General features: G+C 42.1%; 1 protein-coding gene across 3 annotated transcripts in view; it reads left to right on the top strand.

Moving 5' to 3' along the window:
* KHDRBS2 (KH RNA binding domain containing, signal transduction associated 2) overlaps window positions 1–19,931 on the top strand; it is a 650,233-nt gene that overhangs the window by 138,478 nt on the left and 491,824 nt on the right. For all 3 annotated transcript variants that reach the window (XR_012243878.1, XR_012243879.1, XM_073626718.1), the window contains exon 2: window positions 4,091–4,218. Coding sequence is in view for 1 of the 3 variants with exons in the window: in XM_073626718.1 (XP_073482819.1) it covers window positions 4,091–4,218 (128 nt within the window). In the remaining 2 variants the exon portion in view is untranslated. The remainder of the gene's footprint in view (window positions 1–4,090; window positions 4,219–19,931) is intronic.

The raw sequence follows: 19,931 nt of genomic DNA, 5'->3' as shown, positions 1-19,931 counted from the left end.
AAAGGGGGAGAGGGAAAGGGGGAGAGAGGAATGACGGGACAGCAGCCCCAGGTCCTACACAACAATAGAAATATGTGTATTCTAGAAAGTTTAACAATCAGCAGATAAAGATACTCCAAACACCTGGTGTTAACGCTTCAATCATCCCGGCACCATGGTTGTTATGGTGTCAGGATGATTGAAGCGCATTATTTCTATTATTACATTGTAATATAAAATTAAATCATTCAACTCACCATAATGCAGAATCAGTGGGATCCCTGAGCGTGTCACTAGCCACGTCGCCTGCCACCAGCAGAGTCTGTCCTTGCATCAGGTGCCCCCGCCAGAGTCTGTCCTTGCATCAGGTGCCCCCGCCAGTGCAGCCCCCCCTCAGTTAGTGCAGCCCCCCCTCAGTGAAGCCCCCCCTCAGTTAATGCAGCCCCCCCCTCAGTTAATGCAGCCCCCCCTCAGTGCAGCCCCCCTTCAGTTAGTGCAGCCCACCCTCAGTGCAGCCCCACTCAGTTAGTGCAGCCTCCCCCCCTTAGTGCAGCCCCCCCAGTTAGTACAGCCCCCCCAGTTAGTACAGCCTCCCCCCTCAGTGCAGCCTCCCCTCAGTGCAGCCCCCCCCTCAGTTAGTGCAGCCCCCCCTCAGTTATTGCAGCCCCACTCACTGCAGCCCTCCCTCAGTTAGTGCAGCCCCCCTCACTGCAGCCCCCCCCTCAGTTAGTGCAGCCCCCCCCCTCAGTTAGTGCAGCCCCCCCTCAGTTAGTGCAGCCTCCCCCCCTCAATGCAGCCCGGCCCCCGCTCAGTGGAGGAGCGGCCGGTGTTCTGCCGAGAAAGTTCCCCTCGGCAATGGCGGACCCCCTGTACTGCGCAGGCGCAGCGCTTGCGCAGTACGGGGCTGGGGAACTTTCAGGAAGACACGGCGCCGGCGCCGTGTCTTCTGCTCGCTTCAGTGGAGAGGGGAGGGGCCGTGCAGCCAAAGAAGCCGCTTCATTGGCTGCACGGATCGAGCCCCCTTCCCCTCTCCACTAGAGGCAGCTAGAGCGGCAGCGCCGGCCGCCATTTTGCTGGAGCCCGCTGCTCCAAAAAAAAAAAAAAAAAAAAACCAACATTCCCGATTTTCCTTATGGAAAATCCCGATTCGGGACACTCTCCAATCGGGACGAGGGTCCCAAAATCGGGATTGTCCCGGGAAAATCGGGACTGTTGGCAACTATGTGATAGATGCAATCCACATCCAGCGCAAATGATGTTTGGGCTGCATATACCATGGATATCTAAGGTTCCCTGTGAGATCAATGCACCAAACATGGCCAGAATCTACAGCAGTGCTGTACAAGTAGATCTAATGCTAGGAGAGCCTTAACTTGTTAGAATACAGAGTGGGGCTTTTCCGCTCCCCCTTGAATTTTTACAGAATTTAAGGAAATAAGTAACTTAGTGATTGTTCTGAGTTTCCACAGAGCACTCTCTATTAAGGGCCAGATAGTTTGAATAGAGCCAAATTCACCTGTATATATGAACACTTCTGAAAGCATATACCTTAAGGCCCCTTACACACTACCGCGACTTCAAAGCCCTGCAAATTTGCCATGATTTTTGCCACAATTTCAGGGAATGCATGTGTAACGTGCATTAAAGTCAGACTAAAGTAGTGCAGGGACTACTGTGAAGTTGGCATGGCTTGAAGTCGTACTAATATGAATGGTTGTCATTGGAAATCATGGGGAATGACTTGTCATGTGACTTTGCAGTCCCAAGTCGCAGGACAAGTCGTACAAATGTGAAAGGGGCCTAAAGTGATTGTAAACGATCACCTTTAAAACACTCCAATTAATTAAAATAGAAATGAAAGGCAAAACATTTGTGTATAGATATTAACCACTTCAATAAAGGGCACGTAAACCCCCTTCCTGCCCAGACCAATTTTCAGCTTTCAGTGCTCTCACACTTTGAATGCCAATTACTTTGAGCGCTGGAGCCTTTTGTTGTGTGTACTCAGGTACTGAGATGGGCTGGTGACAGGTACTCAGATGGGCTGTGACAGGTACTCTGCTGGGCTGTGACAGGTACTCTGATGCTGGTGACAGGTAATCTGATGGGCTGTGACATGTACTCTTTATTTGGGGGTGCAATCGGGTACTGTACTGTGTTTTTTTAGCCAGGTCTCCTCCTCACACACTAAGGAGGAGAACCCGGAAATGGCACTACAGCCGTTTGTTGTCATTTGTGACTGGCTGTGATTGGACACAGTCAGTCATATAGTAAAGAGACATTTTTATTGGCTCTTTACCCTGATCAGGGATGGGCTGTGTCCCGAGGGACACATCTCATCACAGATCGCCACACTGTGCGCCCCCCGGGGGGGCGCGTAGGAGTGGCAAGGCCGGATGGACGTCATATGACGTTCACCCAGAGGGACAGAGTGTTCCTGCAGGCATCATTTTACCTTGGCCAGGTATGATATTGGTTAAAAAAAACATTATCTATACTTTTTTTCCCTTTTTTATAAGTGATTGCATTCCCTGTGTTCCCTGGGGGGGGGGGGCTGGGGCAGCAACAGTACACCAACTTTCCCAGTGAATGGCTGTGCAGGGGAGGCTTATCAGGAAAAGTCTGATCATTGGGGAGAATGGGCTGAGTTCCCAGCATAGCTAGAAAGCTGACCACGCTGTTCTCTTCTGCTTAGCGTGGTCAGTTTTTAATAGAAAAGCAGAGGGACTGGCAGGATCACCAGGGATTTCACACAAAGGAAGCAATACAAAGAGAGCAGGATACTTTTTCATACAAGTACATAGTACAGCAGGCACATATAAGGAATATGAAAAGTTAGGGTAACAAACACTTTATTGGTACTGGTAGTCTTTTAGCATAATCTCTTTTCAACTACCCTATGGGGATCCAATTTCAAGAGGTGGTTTTCCTTTTTCTTTTGTATTTTGACTGGCATCCATATAACATTTCAAATAATGCTGGTAAACTGACAGTACAGTATATAGGCTTGGAAGCAAATTTTAAACTACATGGGCATTATGGGACTAAAAAAGTTCCCGACCCTTTCCAAACACGCAGCGAAAAAAGCATAGATATGAACGTGTCTCATAGGAAACCATGTTAAATGGACTGTGGTGCATTTTTGCAAAAAGCATTAAAAAACGCATAGGTGTAAACCAAGCCTTAGGAAGCAATGTTTTCAAGCTGTTTACACTGGGTGTGTTTGGGAATTCTTCCTAACAAAGAGGTCAGTGAAAGGTGTTCCTGAGTTATCAGATTACTGACTAATGTGAGTGGATGGGCTGGAGAACTGCTGTAAAGCCTGCATGCTTTTTAAGGTATATTATTTATTTTGACTGGAGTTAACTTTTATTATTAAAGAGGAACTGCAGTCTGCTCACGAAATAAAAACATCTTTGCCATTCTGAAGCTTCCCTCCAACCACTTTGCATATTATTTTATATATACTGTGATTCTGTACTTGCCAAATATGCTGCAGAAATCTCCCTCCACTAAGTCTGGCTGCAGCCATTCTAACTGTAGGCAGCTGAAGCTGCTGCCTGTTCACTTCTTGGATTTACACAGACACACATAGGCACACCTCCACCTCTGCAGCTCTCATTGGCCCTCTTATGACTCATCTCCTCTCCCTTCCTGGCAAACTCTCACCAGAGTGAGAGAGACAGAGCTGTGCATGATGTCAAAAGCCTAGGCTTTTTACCAAACAAGAAACAGGAAGTGGGCTGTATAAGGTATTTACTGGCAGAAAAAATGTTTTACTATCCAAAGTTAAAACAACAAGGGCAGAAGATTAAATAGATGGAAAGTTAAAAAAATTACTGAAGGTCCGCTTTAAATATACAATGTAATTAAATTTAAACGTAAAGTACATTAGGTCAGTTTCTGAACATTTGCCTCCATCAGAGAGCTCTATAGCTAGCTATTGGCTAGTACCAACTTTCATAAATAACATTATCAATTCAACACAACAACAGCAATGGAGATATGAATATGCAGCTATACAGAACATACAGAATTAGATTGTTAATTGTTAACTAGATCTGTTGGAGTTGGTAAACATAAAGGTTTTTTTTTGTTTTTTTTTCCACAGAAATACAAAAGTTTAAAGAATCTGTGGGAGAGAAGGAAGAGGAAGAAAAGAAATACTTAGACATAATCAGTAACAAAAACATTAAGCTGTCAGAACGAGTCTTGATACCAGTGAAACAGTATCCAAAGGTAACTCTTTATATAAAAAAAAGGTCATATGTGTGGCTTTCAAATTGTGTATGTGTGCTTTTGTTTGTGGGATTAAACTAGCCAAACATATATGATTATTTTATTTGACACAGAGAATCACTACATGTAAACAAGCATAATTTATTAGAGAGTCCAAGTTAACTATATCCTATGTAGCCTGTAACACTCTATAGCACATGTGTCAAACACAAGGCCTGGGGGCCGAATCTGGCCCTCTAGCCAATTTCATGTGGTACTCGCACATCTGCAGCAACCCCCATCATTGTTGCCTGCACCTTGTCTCAGCAGTAAGCAGCAGAGAGGAGGACAGAACTCCTCCACCAGATCCGGCACTTCTCCATGCAGCCTCAGAGAGGCTCCTATCTGACCCCCCCTTCCCCATCTCAGCGGTTGGTAGCAGAGCAGAGGACAGAACTCCTCCTACAGATCCTGCTCCTCTCTTTGCAACTGAAGCACCCTCTTCTCTCCGCCTCCCCTGTTCTCAGCATTCAGCAGACGCCATCCCTCCTTTGGTCCTCCTCCAGATGCTGAACTTTGTGCTTCCCAGCTCCGCCTCCAACTTCATTTGGCAGCACCACAAGGTAAGGGGGTGCACTGTGATGTAACGGAGAATGGAGGACTAATAACATCTAATGGTGGGGGGCTCTTGGCATCTAATGTATGGGGAGTGGTGTCCTCTGGACATCTAGTCTTACAGATACAACTGGCCCTCTGGTGGCAACCTTAATGCTAATGCGGCCTGTGATGAAATTGAGTTCGACACCCCTCTCCTATAGAACTACAACTGCAATATTTCCATTAAGGAACACTTGAACACATTTTTCTGGGTTCTGCTACTACTGTTAATTACCAGCAGACAGCTCACATCCTTCTCTTTGCTTATATGAGAAGAGCCTGTACAGCCCTCCTTCTCCATCCTGCACTCAGCTGAGCAGGAGGACAGGGACAGGCAGTCAAATCTGGAGTAGGCAGCTTCAGCTGTACTGTCCTGTGCTGTGTCTGTCACAGTCACAGCATTGAGCATGGAGCAGGGCAGTCCTAATTAGGGATGAGCAGAACACCCCCCTGTTCGGTTCGCACCAGAACATGCGAACAGGCAAAAAATTCGTTCGAACATGCGAACACCGTTAAAGTCTATGGGACACGAACATGAACATTCAAAAGTGCTAATTTTAAAGGCTTATATGCAAGTTATTGTCATAAAAAGTGTTTAGGGACCTGGGTCCTGCCCCAAGGGACATGGATCAATGCAAAAAAAAAGTTTTAAAAACGGCACTTTTTTCAGGAGTAGTGTTTGTAATAATGCTTAAAGTGAAACGATAAAAGTGTAATATCCCTTTAAATTTCGTACCTGGGGGGTGTCTATAGTATGCCTGTAAAGGGGTGCATGTTTCCCGTGTTTAGAACAGTCTGACAGCAAAATGACATTTCAAAGGAAAAAAAGTAATTTAAAACTACTCGCGGCTATTAATGAATTGCCGGTCCGACAATACACATAGAAGTTCATTAAAAACGGCATGGGAATTCCCCACAGGGGAACCCCGAACCAAAATTAAAAAAAAAAAAATGACGTGGGGAGTCCCCCTAAATTCCATACCAGGCCCTTCAAGTCTGGTATGGATATTAAGGGGAACCCCGGCCAAAATTTTTTTTAAAAATGGCGTGGGGTCCCCCTCAAAATCTATACCAGATCCTTCAGGTCTGATATGGATTTTAAGGGGAACCCCGTGCCAAAATTTAAAAAAAAAACATCGTGAGGTCCCCCCAAAAATCCATACCAGACCCTTATCCGAGCACGCAACCTGGCAGGCCACAGGAAAAGAGGGGGGATGAGAGAGCGGCCCCCCCTCCTGAACCGTACCAGGCCACATGCCCTCAACATTGGGAGGGTGCTTTGGGGTAGCCCCCCAAAACACCTTGTCCCCATGTTGATGGGGACAAGGACCTCATCCCCACAACCCTTGCCCGGTGGTTTTGGGGGTCTGTGGGTGGGGGCTTATCGGAATCTGGAAGCCCCTTTAACAAGGGGACCCCCAGATCCTGGCCCTCCCCTCTGTGTGAAATGGTAAGGGGGTACAAAAGTATTGTCAAAAATGTTACAAATGACAAGAGACAGTTTTTGACAATTCCTTTATTTAAATGCTCTATCTTCTATCTTCCTTCGGTTTCTTCCTCCTGTCTGCAGACCCCCACAACCACCGGCCAAGGGTTGTGGGGATGAGGCCCTTGTCCCCGTCAACATGGGGACAAGGTGTTTTAGGGGGCTACCCCAAAGCACCCTCCCAATGTTGAGGGCATGTGGCCTGGTACAGTTCAGGAGGGGGGGCGCTCTCTCTTCCCCCCTCTTTTCCTGTGGCCTGCCAGGTTGCGTGCTCGCGTAAGGGTCTGGTATGGATTTTTGGGGGGACCCCACACCATTTTTTTTTATTTTGGCACGGGGTTCCCCTTAAAATCCATACCAGACCTGAAGGGTCTAAATTTTTGAAATTTAGGGGGACCCCCACGTCATTTTTTTTTAAATTTTGGTTCGGGATTCCCCTATGGGGAATTCCCATGCCGTTTTTTTCAATTAACTTTTATGTGTATTGTTGGACCGGCAATTCATTAATAGCCACGAGTAGTTTTAAATGACTTTTTTTCCTTTGAAATATCATTTTGCTCTCAGACTGTTCTAAACACGGGAAACATGCGCCCCTTTACCATCATACTATAGACACCCCCCAGGTACGAAATTTAAAGGGATATTACACTTTTATTGTTTCAGTTTAAGCATTATTAAAATCACTGCTCCCGAAAAAACGGCCGTTTTTAAAACTTTTTTTTGCATTGATCCATGTCCCCTGGGGCAGGACCCAGGTCCCCAAACACTTTTTATGACAATACCATGAATATAAGCCTTTAAAAATAGAACTTTTGACTTCTCCCATAGACTTTTAAAGGGTGTTCCGCGGCATTCGAATTTGCCGCGAACACCCCAAACTGTTCGGCAAACTGGAGAACAGCCGATGTTCGAGTCGAACATGAGTTCGACTCGAACTCAAAGCTCGTCCCTAGTCGAAAACGTGGTGACGTATAACACGTACGACGAGCGGAGAAAAATGAAATTCAATAGCCAGTGCTGCTCTTCTGCTTGATTTCAAGCATGCGTGGCACTTTGTGCGTCGGAATTCTGTACACACGATCGGAATTTTCGACAACAGATTTTGTTGTCGGAAAATTTGAGAACCAGATCTCAAATTTTGTGTGACGGAAACTCCTATGGAAAATGTGTGATGGAGCCTACACACGGTCGGAATTTCTGACAACAAGGTCCTATCACACATTTTCCTGAGGAAAATCTTATCGTGTGTACAGGGCATTATTATAGCAAAAAGTAAAAAATGTGTATTTTTTTTCAAAATTGTCAGTCTTTTTTTGTTTATAGCGCAAAAAGTAAAAACTGCAGAGGTGATCAAATACCACTAAAAGAAAGCTCTATTTGTGGGAAAAAAGGACGTCAATTTTGTTTGGGTACAACGTAACACGACTGCACAATTGTCAGTTAAAGCGACACAGTGCCGTATCGCAAAAAATGGCATGGTCATTAAGAGGGCAAATCTTCCGGTCCTTAAGTGGTTAAATTGAGCTCTGACGGTTTTCCAAGGGGACATAGAAAACCTCAGGGCTTTGTATGATAATACAGCATGCTATGCACTGTATAATCAGGCAAGCACAGACACATTTATTGTGCAGAACAATACTCAGAGTGTGACGGGATTTCAGATACAGCAAATTGCTTTTGTGGAGCATATAACTGTTCCAATTTTTACAGAAATGCATCCTAGTGATAATAAAAAGTAAGGAAATATGGTCATTAAATCTACAATTACTGATAAAGATTTAAAACATGGCATACTCTATTTCCTAATAGATTTTACTTGAGTATGAAACCAAGTCGTTACTTTTCAGAATATCATATGCAGGGAACTTGATGAATTGTGTAAATGAGTAGGTGGAGGTGAGAAGCAGAAATCCCTAAGATTTATGCTTTTAATGATCAATCTCCGTTGACTTTTCCAGTGAACGTTTTTATTGAACTGTGTCATAAATCTGAGGGATAAACTCCTTCGGGGAAACAGAACAAGACACAGGCATATGAAGCCACTGGATACAGTAGAACAGATTTATGTAGATCTACTGACAGAAAATATTAGGAAAAAGACTGATTGCTGAGAATCATTCATCATTTTTCCAATGTAAAATCATTCAAAGCTTTGGCTTACTGATGCTCCATTAAACATGTAATGTTAGTGAGGAGAACCGCTATGTACATTGTGGAGGAGGATGCCTAAACTGGCTAGACAATAATTTAGGAGAAGCTTGCAGCCTGCAGTAGCTCAGGACTTGCAATTCAATAACAATCCACAATCAATTTTATTTGCACATACAGTACTTATAAAAATAATGAACTTTAATACCATAATGGAATGAAATAATGGTCATGTGCAGTACCAAATATGCCAATTGGAAATGGATATTGAGTATTAAAATGCAGTTTAGTATGTTTTCCCTGTGACTTCTAAAGGTTGCTGTCAAGTTGCTGATTGGTAGACATTTACACAAATTCCGGGAAGAGGGAGTGAAGGCAATTCACATACGTAATTTAAAGTGTAATGCTAACCTACAGTTTTCTATAGAAGGTGGAATCGCTTAAAAATATATTAACCCCAATTCACCATTGCTAGTGTAAAAGCCCCCAAAAAACCATGTGGATAAAAACGATGTGAATTATAATTAAAATGCTTATGCAAGACTGATTTTGAAAATCATAGGTTTACCAAAGCAGGTGCCGTCTTACTTTTCCATAACCTGGTGACTCTGAATGGGGAACATTTTGAAACGAGAACTTTCATTTTGCCCAGGAAACATTCTACCTATTCACTAAATCAACTACTATATCATTCCAAAGCGCTAGGTAATATTCCCTGATGCCAAGCGGGGACCACATGGGAAGTTCGCCGTACTCTCTTCCCTTTCCCCCCTTACTTTATTCACAGGTTTCCATTGGTTTCTGCAACAGAAGTCCTCCCCCAGCAACAGCATACTATTGGAGGCTTTTGGTGGGATTAGGGCACTGTAGCCTATAAAAGCTCTGCTCTCCCCTTCCAACCAGCCCGCCCCAGGTGAACCAGACTGTGGCTCACATCCAATCTCCTAGACTATTTGTTACATATCACGTCATGGTGTTTTGTTTAATGGGGGTTTGTCATCCAGTCTAGTCTGGATGGATTTCATGATTTCATTTTCGGCAATTGTTTTTTTTGGTGGAATATGTGCTTTTAACCACTTCCTTATTGTGCTATAACCAAAACAAAAAGAGGGGTTTGGGACATTAAATGAGGTGTGTGGGATCACACAGCTCCATCCCTATCTATATGCAAGAAAAAAAGGGCTTGGGACTTTAAATGAGGTAGGTCTAGCATGGCTAAAAGATGAGTCAATGTAAGAAAACATGTTTTATTCATTAAAAAACATGACATAGCAATATTAGTACATGCGTAGTAAATAGGCACAACAATCACATATTATTGACCAGATATTCATAAAAGAACAGTTGTCCATAATAAAGAATTGCTTGCAGAGGATATAGGAAAAATTATGAAAGCACTCTGCCTTTCCTTCTGAGCAGGTATGCCCTTTTTTTCACTATTTCCACACTTCATTTTTATCCACCTTTTATCTTGGTGTTGGGCTCCATTTACTGTTCAATACTTTTCAATGATATAATAGACCTTCATATATTCACAGTCTACCTGATTTATTCACTTTTACAGCATTGGAGCCCAAATGGTTTTCTTTTTGATTACTTGTTTCCTTTTCTCTGGGGATCATGATGCATGTCCGGCTTTCCTGCAGGCCCCTTCCTCACCTCCCAGGATGAACATTTCTAGCAGCCAGCAGTTTTCATGTTCACATGGTCTAGACTTAATTGACATGTAAGTACTTAGTGGGATGAGTTAATTTCTCCCGTCCTTTACATATATAGTGTTACTTGTGTTTGGGTGTAACATTGGACCATATTGTTTATTTATGCTTTTTTACAGACATTGGTGCACTCACCCCTAATGTTTTGGTAGGAAACCACAAAACGTGTGTTGAGCCAATTTTGTTGCACCATTTTCTTTTTAGATGGTTTTATTTCAACCACTCCCAAGTTACCCCACCATGTTGCTTTTCAAGCGATTCTTTATTATGGACAACTGTCCGATACCTCAATATACCATCTCCAAGTTGCTATGATTGTTTTTATGAATATCTGGTCAAAAATATGTGATTGTTATGCTTATTTACTATGCATGTACTCATATTGCTATGTCATGTTTTTTAATGAATAAAACATGTCTTCTTACATTAACTCATCTTTTTAGCCATGTTAGACCTACCTCATTTAAAGTCCCAAACCCTCTTTTTCGTGCAATAACCGAAAGATGGCTACAGCGCAGCTCTCTAGTTCCAGGAGGGCATCCATTAACATCCTCCTCAAACCACACCCCTCGTGTACCCCTTGAGGCGTGCATCCATCACACTCTGTAAATGCTGTGGGACAATCACAGCCGTCCTTTACCAAGTGATCAGTTGTGTCCAATCACAGCTGATGACAGCGTAAACAGAGTTTCCAGTTATCGGTAGTACTTTCCTCACGCGCTGTGAGGAAAGGAGAGCCTGTAATCGGCAATCCTGACAGGAAACATGCACACAGATTATCAGTTCAGCCCCATCAGTGCCAATAAGTGGCAGCGATGCTACCCATCAGTGCTGCCCATCAATACCATCAATGCTGCCCATCAGTGTTGTCCATCAGTGCTGCCCAGTGCCTCCTCATCAGTCCTGCTTATCAGTGCCCATTAGTGCCGCCTATCAGTGCAGCCTCATCAGTGCCACCTCATCAGTGCCACCTATCGGTGCCCATCAGTGCCAACTATCAGTACAACCTCATCAGTGCACATCAGTGAAGGAGAAGAATTACTTATTTGAAAAATGTTATAACAGAAACTAAGAAAAGGTTTTTTTTTTTTTCAAAATTGTATTCGTTTTCATTTGTTTAACGAATGAAAATCCCTGTGGTGATTAAATACCACCAAAAGAAATCTGTATCTGTCAAACAAAAAAGATAAAAATGTCATATGAGTACAGAGTTGCATGACCACGCAATTGTCATTCAAAGTGTGACAGCACTAAAAGCTGAAAATTGGCCTGGGCAGGAAGGGGGTATAAGTGCCCAGTAAGAAAGTGGTGAGAATCTCTAGAATATTAATTGGTTAGTTTGTTGTTGTTAAAATTAGGGTTACCCCTTAAATAGACACCCAGGCCAAAAATCTGATCGTTAAAACTTAAACTATCTGTCTGTATCTATATTTAATTTGTTATTATTGCTCCTTCCTGCTGTCCCATGGCAATACATGTTTATTCTTAGGTAAAAGGAAACAATGACTGCAATGTACATCATCATTTTAAAATGAATATATATATATAGATATATATATCTATATATATATCTATATATATAGATATATATATATCTATATATATATACATATTAATCATTTTGCTCATTATTCAATAAAACAGAATAAGCACAGTAATTGTTTCATAAAAAGTCATTGTGATCTATGCACTACAATTTACTGTTCATGGTATAATCTAAATACTAATAAAATATGTGCTTCTTTTCATTATCAAAAACAAGATATTGTATATGATGTTCATTTTCTGAATTGTGAATATCTGGATGGAATAGACTTAAATATATTTTTCTAAAGCACATTATTTTTAATGCTTTTCTGATTTAATATTATGTTTTAGAGATTTCAATAGCTTGTTTTATTTAACACGTATTAAAGATAAAGATGCACTTTTAGTAGAATTTGTACTGTGTGCATTACATAGAACATTAAACCATTCATATTGGCCCCTGCCCCTAAAGGGCTTGAATGATCTGATTTCCCTGCCACACTCAGATTAACAAGCCCACAAGGCAGGGTCAGTGTATTTGGATATTCTGACAAACATGGAAAGAAAACAAAAAAAAAACATTGGTGTTGTGTTGCTGCTGAGAACGGAAACCAGCACATGGCACAGAAAAACAAGAAGGCTTTCTGTTTAGCCCACGCTGTCTATTATATGATGAACTCATTAGCTCATTAAAGTGATTGTAAATGTATTTTTTTTTTTTTTTAAATAGTAAACATGCCACACTCACCTGCTCTGTGCAATGGTGTTGCACAGAGCGGACCTGATCCTCCTCCTCTGGGGGGCCTCTGCCAGTGCTTCTATGGGGCACTTGTGTGGGCTCGAGCCCCAGTCAAGCTCTGTGTATCTATAGACACACATAGTGCAGCTTAGCCCTGCCCCAGCCCTCTCTTCAAAGGGTGAGATTGATAGCAGCAGGAGCTAATAACTCCTATTGCTGCCTGCAGGTCCAGTAAGAAGAGAGAGAGATATGCTGCTCTCGGGTACAGCCCTGGATTGGGCTCAGGTAAGTAATTAGTGGGCTGGGGGGATTTTTTACCTTGTAAATGCATTAAAGTAAAAAACACTTTAAGGTAAAAGCTGTGTTTATCGAATTAAAATTATATTGGCTATTTGTTTTGTCTTACCGCAGCTGTGCTGTGCTTCCTTCCCCTCTGTGTGCCTCCAAATGTTTTTAATGGGTATTGCAATAGGCACAGTTCCTGTTTTTGTAACTCTTATGCTGTGTACACACGACCGGACTTTCGACGGACTGAATCACATCGGACTTTTCAACGGACTTTCGACTGACTTTTCGACGGACTTCCGTCGAATCGGACTTGTCTACACACAATCACACCAAAGTCCAACGGATTCAAACCGTGATGACATATGACCGGACTAGAATAAGGAAGTTCATAGCCAGTAGCCAATAGCTGCCCTAGCGTCGGTTTTCATCCATCGGACTAGTATACAGACGAATGGATTTTTCGACCGGACTCGAGTCCGTCGGAAAGATTTGAAATGTGTTCTAAATATAAAGTCTATCACATTTTCGACAGAAAAGGTCCACTGGAGGTCCGATGAAGCCCACACACGGTCGAATTGTCCGACGGATTTGTTCCGTCGGACAAGTTTGGTCGAAAAGTCCGGCTGTGTGTACATGGCATTAGCCACCCAAAAGATTCACTGAATAGCATAGACTCACCTCCTGGGCTCAGAAGGTGTCAGTCTTAGCCAGTGTTTGCAACCTACCAGATTGAAATTTACTGACACAACACCCAACATTTAGGCTGGGTTCACACTATCTTCACATGGGGCTCACAGCAGGGGTCCCGGGTGTTCCTTTTATCATTTCAGGTCTGATTTCAGCCTCAATTTTTGGCTGATTCAGACATGAAACAGACCAAAAGATGCACAGGGCTCCTGTACAAATTCGTACTGGAGCCACAGCGGAGATATGTGAACCGGCTCCATAGAGAGCTGGTCAAAATCTCCTGCTATTGCAAATTGGATGCGGGGAACCAACCTCCAATTTACAATAGAGTGAACCCAGTCTTAATGACACAGCCAAGTTTTTACAGGCATTTCCAAAAGTTAAAAAAAATTGCAGTTTAAAGTGCAAATTTTGGTATTTAGGCTAAAAAATACGTACAATATGCAATCAGCAATGTGATTTAATGTAGATATTAAGGCAAAAAACAAATTTCTTATTTTATTTTCGATATAGTAAGTAAGTAGTCCATAAACAACAAAGAAAGGTGCTACTACCCCACGTTAATGAAACCCCTTCTGAGCTGTTGGGTGCAGGATGTGCAGTTGCTCATGGATGGATAAAGGACAATCCACCACTCCATACATGCTCTATAAATCAGTCCAAATTTATTGTATCTCCATAAAAGAAAAAAAAGTACAGCAGAGATAGATGCATTTCAGCCGCAACAGCCTTGTTCACAACATTAATGTACAAAAACAGCACAAAATATATACTTGTAAAAAACACTCCACACCCCGTCCCTCTTCATTGGTCACAGAAACTTCCAATTATTAATCCTCAAATTGATACAATGAGACCAGAAGGAAAGGAGGATTGAGAGTTGTTCTTTAGGAAAGCAAACCACAATAGGAATAAAATATAAAGATAGAATGTATGTACGGTAATTCCTAATAATAAAAAAAATAATTTTATAAACAATAATGTAAATGGCCAAGGGAAGAAAAAGATAGGACAACAGAATATGAGAAGTGGTGGAAGATGAAAGGAAAAAAAATATATTAATACATTACAACTAGCGTAAATGTAAATCCAGGTCCCACCTGAGGTTCAACCCCGGGGGGGACTCTTGTTTGAATCCTAAAAATCCACCACGCTTCTCTATTCAAAAGTCGCCAACCCCTATCTCCACCCCTCGGCATTGGAGTCAATCTCTTGATGCCAGTGAACCTGAAAGAAGATAAATCCCCAGCATGGCATTCTCTGAAATGTCGCAAGGCATTTGAAATGTGTTTAACATTGGAATTTGAAGTGTCACAATAATGTTCACCTATTCCAGTGCGTAGCATGATCACTGGAATTTTTTCTGGAACATACTAGATACATTCAATTGGAAACAAGGAGATGAGAAACTGTACTATATCTAGTACTAATACTATGGATGACATCTCTTACTCTACTCCAAACCCGGAGCCTTAGCCAGTTGTACTGCATTTCCTATGTAACCTCGAAGTTGGAATGTTTCCCAGTTGGATACAAGTTGAGGGAATATGCCTGCACCAGTTTGGGACAGTGTAGGGCAGGGAGGGGGGGGGGAGTTCATCTGTTTATAATTTGGTTTAATTTGATTGTGCATACTGACTGCAGACAACAGGTAACGCTTCAAATGCTGTGCTCATGTGAGTGTTCATATGTAATAGGTGCTATAGGTTTGATGCAACAAGATTTACATACTAGTAACCTATATGTTTCATACATAAAGAGCAAATTGCTTAACATAACTGTTTACTTAGATTCCAAAAGGTTCTATTTATGGCATCCCTAAAATTTCTTACATGGAATGTGAGGGGCATGCACGAGAAATTTAAGCGCGCGGCAGTCTTCACATTCCTTAAGAAACAGCGTGCTGATGTGACAGTCTTGGTAGAGATGCATGTTGAGGGGAGCATCCAGATGGCACTCCGCCGACCATGGGTGGGGTGGGCATACCATTCTACCCATGCATCCCATTCCAGGGGAGTCTCAATCTTGATAGCCAAATCGGTTCATTTTGAGTTGTGTGAATTGTCCACTGATCCACAGGGGCGTTATATATTTATTCTAGCTAAATTATATGGAGAACCCATACTTATATTGGCTTTCTATGTACCACCCCAATTTAACATCTCCATAATTAAAGAAGGATTTTCATTCATGACTCGCCACTTTGATATATCTGCAGTTTGGCTAGGAGATTTTAATACCACACTAAACCTGACCTTGGATAGACTACAGCTCGCTCCGCTCACCCCTAATACTCCCAATGAAACTAGGTTTTCTAAGCTTATATCCACCTTCCACTTAACAGATACATGGCGTCACAAATTCCCACAGACTAAATCATACTTGTGTTTCTCACCCTCTCACAATACCATGCCCCGCATAGACTTCATATTCATTTCCCACAGATTAATACCAAGACTGTTGGAGGCGGTATTCTGCCCCAGAACACTCTCGGATCATAGTCCTTATTGGATTACGTTAGGTATCCCCATAGAAAAAACAACACGGTCTTGGCGTTTAAACCCATTTTTGCTCTCTCTTCTACCGGAGGATGATGAGCTCACGGATAAGTGGAAACTGTACTTTATAGAGAATGATAAGTCAGCATCACCCTCCGCAGTATGGGACTCCTTTAAACTATTTGCTCGCTCCACGTTAATTAGTACTATTAATAAAATCAAGACAACTTCCTCCAGTGCCCTCGGTAAGGCGCTGGAGGATTTATCCTCTGCTGAAAAAGACTTTGCTACCACTCCAACCCCCGTTGGAGGAAATGCGGATTTGCTAAAATTACAAACCAGAGTAGTTACCCAGTTACAGTACCAGAAAGCCAGACAAAAACTTTTTTTCTCCAGACAAAAAATGTTTGAGTACGGGGAAAAGGCGGGCAAGTTGTTGGCCTACTTAGTGCACAGTGAAGATAGGCCCCCTGTGGTGATCACGCTGCATGGCACTGCAGGGGGACAAATAACAGACCCACCTAGTGTTACATCTATCTTCAGGGATTTCTTTACTGACTTGTATAAAACGACAGCTCCTACTGAAACACAATCAATGTCCACCTTTCTTGAGAAGGTGGTTTTCCCACAGTTAACAGAGGAACAGATAGACCTATTAGAGGCACCCCTCACTACAGACGAAATTACAATTGCCATTGCCAGTTTTGTCAGGTCTAAATCCCCAGGATCTGACGGACTCCCAATTGAGTTTTATTCACAATACAGCGAAATATTAACCCCTAAATTGTTAACCTTATACAATCATCTCTTCGAGACTGGGACTTTACCCCCATCTATGACAGAGGCAATAATAGTCCTCATCCCCAAACCAGGAAAAGATCCGGGATACCTGGAGTCCTATCGCCCAATATCCCTTTTACAGGTTGATATTAAAATACTCGCCAAAGTGCTATCTATTAGGCTTAATCAGGTTATTTTATCACTAATACATACAGATCAGGCAGGTTTTATGCCTGGTCGCAACACCTCGTTCAATCTCAGAAAACTTTATATGAACTTACAGGCTACACACGAGGAGGTTGGCACACGAGTTGTGGTAACTTTAGACACAGCAAAAGCCTTCGACTCGGAGGAGTGGAGGTATCTCTGGAGATGTCTGGAGGGTTATGGCTTCAGTCCGAAATTTATCAAATGGGTTCAATTGCTATACCAGGCACCCAGGGCCAGGGTGGTGGCTAATGAATGGTCATCTCAGACGTTTGACCTCAGCAGAGGCACGAGACAGGGCTGCCCCTTATCCCCATTATTGTATGCCCTTGTGGCAGAACCCCTGGCGATATCCATTCGAATGAACCCGGAGATTAGAGGCCTAAGACTGGGCTCTCTAATCGAAAAAAAACAGCATGTATGCCGACGACACGCTATTGTATTTAGCGGACCCAGGCCCATCTCTATGTACCGCACTCCATACGATCGAACAATTTGGAATATTTTCGGGATTGAAAATCAATTGGGATAAGTCGCAAATTCTACCAATCGATAGCTTCCCACCCCCAGAATCCCAAGCTAGACTACCGCTTCAGAGAGTTGATGTTATCAAATATTTAGGGATCCGTATATCCAGATCCCCTGCAGATTACGTATCCCTAAACATAGACCCTCTCATTTCCATGGTTAAAAACAAAATCCGGGTTTGGTCCAAACTCCCACTTGGGACTTGGGGCCACATAAATTTAATTAAAATGATCTTACTCCCTAAAATTCTGTATGTTCTATGGCACTCTCCAGTTTACCTACCCTTGAAGCACTTTAAATCTCTAGAGTCCCTTCTTAAGCCATTCGTGTGGGGCGCTAACAGACATAAACTGGCATGGCAAACTCTCAAAAATCCGACTGACCTCGGTGGCACAGCTCTCCCGGACTTTAAGCTATATTACATTGCATCACAGTTGTCACACCTTTTTCATTTGGATAAAACGGATAGCGAGAGGTTTCTCACGCTCCTATGTCCAAGGTGGGCACAACAAACCAAGGACTCGATATACGCTATAGCATCAGGCTCAGGATGGATGGAATTAGGGGGCAATAGATTCTCTATGTTATATCACTACAGGAAAATTTGGGACTTGGCTACCTCTAAACTTGAAATCCCACAGTTCAATAATTACACGCCAGTATGGCACAACAAGAATCTTCCTGAATTCAACAAAATACAAGACACATTTATATGGTCCATACAGGTAATATTTTATCTGCACCACTTATTAAAAGATGGACATCTAAAAACTTTTGATTCACTTAAAGCAGAATTCACAGTCCGTCAAGCGGCGAAATCACAGTTTCCTGATTCCCTCCCAAGCCCAACACCTAATATTCTAATGGCAGTAATTAAGAACACAGACCCACATAAATTGATTTCAGCTTTTTATAACATGCTCTTAACCCCTGTGTCTACTAGAATAGCATATGCTCTTAGACCAAGATGGGAAAGAGATGTGGGACCAATAGAGGATGAGGAGTGGGGCGAGGCACTGGAGTCTTGTAGGGAGGTGTCCCCCAAATTATCAGATTGCCTGTTGCAGCTTTGCATTCTTCATAGGGCATATCTCACACCCCTTAGAGTGGCAAGATATAAACGCACACAATCCACCACATGCCTGATGTGTGGGAAAGAGACTGGCACCTTTTTCCATCTGATATGGACATGTCCTAAGATTCAGGGTCTGTGGGAACAAATTGTGACATTCCTCCATGATACAATGAGCTCACCCCTAGCACTAGATCCAAAACAGTGTCTTTTAGGTATAATTCCAGATACAATTGACAAATACACAAAAACATTTCTCCATGAAACACTCTTTGCAGCAAGAAAGATTATAGCCAAAAAATGGATGAGACAGACGTCTCCTAAACTAGTGGAATGGAAGGTCGAAGTGAATAAACCCTGCCGTATAAGAAATGTATATATATTAATAGAGGCTGCCCTGCTAAGTACAATAAGATATGGGATCGTTGGCTCCAAGAATCTGATACCTGTGTATAATGCAACCAATTTTAGTTTGGAATGTTTCCTTGAAGATACATCTTGTTGCATAGTTACTAAAAATTCTATGTATGAATACTGAATATTTTCGCAGAATGAACATAATGTACTGACTATTCAGCATATGTATAGACTTTGGAATAATATATATACATGTTGTCAAGTTTGTATGTTACTGCAAATATTACATGTATGCACCAGTTAATCAATAAAACATTGTTTGATAAAAAAAATAAAAAAACGTAAGAGATAAAATTTAAAAACTAAAAATCTGAAATAAAACAATTCAAGTCAAAATCAATATTCAAGCCCCTCGGCGATAAAGTGCACATTTCAAAGATCCATCTGGATTTACTTTTACTTAACTCTCTGATCTTATTACTACCCCTCCAGTGAGGTTTGTACTTATCAAAAGCCCAGAATTTTATGTGAGCAGGATCTTTATTATGATGAAGTGCAAAATGGCGGGATACACTGTGTTTGGGGTAGCCACTTCTAATATTTTGTTTATGTTCCCGTATGCATCTCCATAAGGAACCTTTAGTTCGTCCTATATACTGCAGTAAACATGTATACTGCAACACATACACCACCCCTTCCATCCTGCAAGAAATGAAATCCTTGATTACATACTCTTTGTTGGTACTTGTGGAAATAAAATTTGTGCATTTTTGGCCATTAAGGTTTGTATTCCTGCATGCGTAACACCTTCTGCAGGGATAAAAAACCTTTTCCCTGAAAAAAAGTTAGGTCATTAGATCTCTTAGGTGGATCTGGGACATTTTTTGCAACTAAGTCCCTCAGAGTTGGAGCCCTCCGATAAGTAAAGCGTGGTTTCCCCCGTAAAATCGATTGCAATTGTCTGTTAGCTAAAAGAAGTGACCAATACCTTTTGATAATCTGTTCAATTTGTTTATGTTGTGTATTAAAATTCATAATTAAGGGA

This window comes from Aquarana catesbeiana, linkage group LG04 (assembly GCF_042186555.1).
Source record: "Aquarana catesbeiana isolate 2022-GZ linkage group LG04, ASM4218655v1, whole genome shotgun sequence".
Classification (NCBI taxonomy): Eukaryota; Metazoa; Chordata; class Amphibia; order Anura; family Ranidae; genus Aquarana; species Aquarana catesbeiana.
This window is presented reverse-complemented; position numbering and strand designations above follow the sequence as displayed.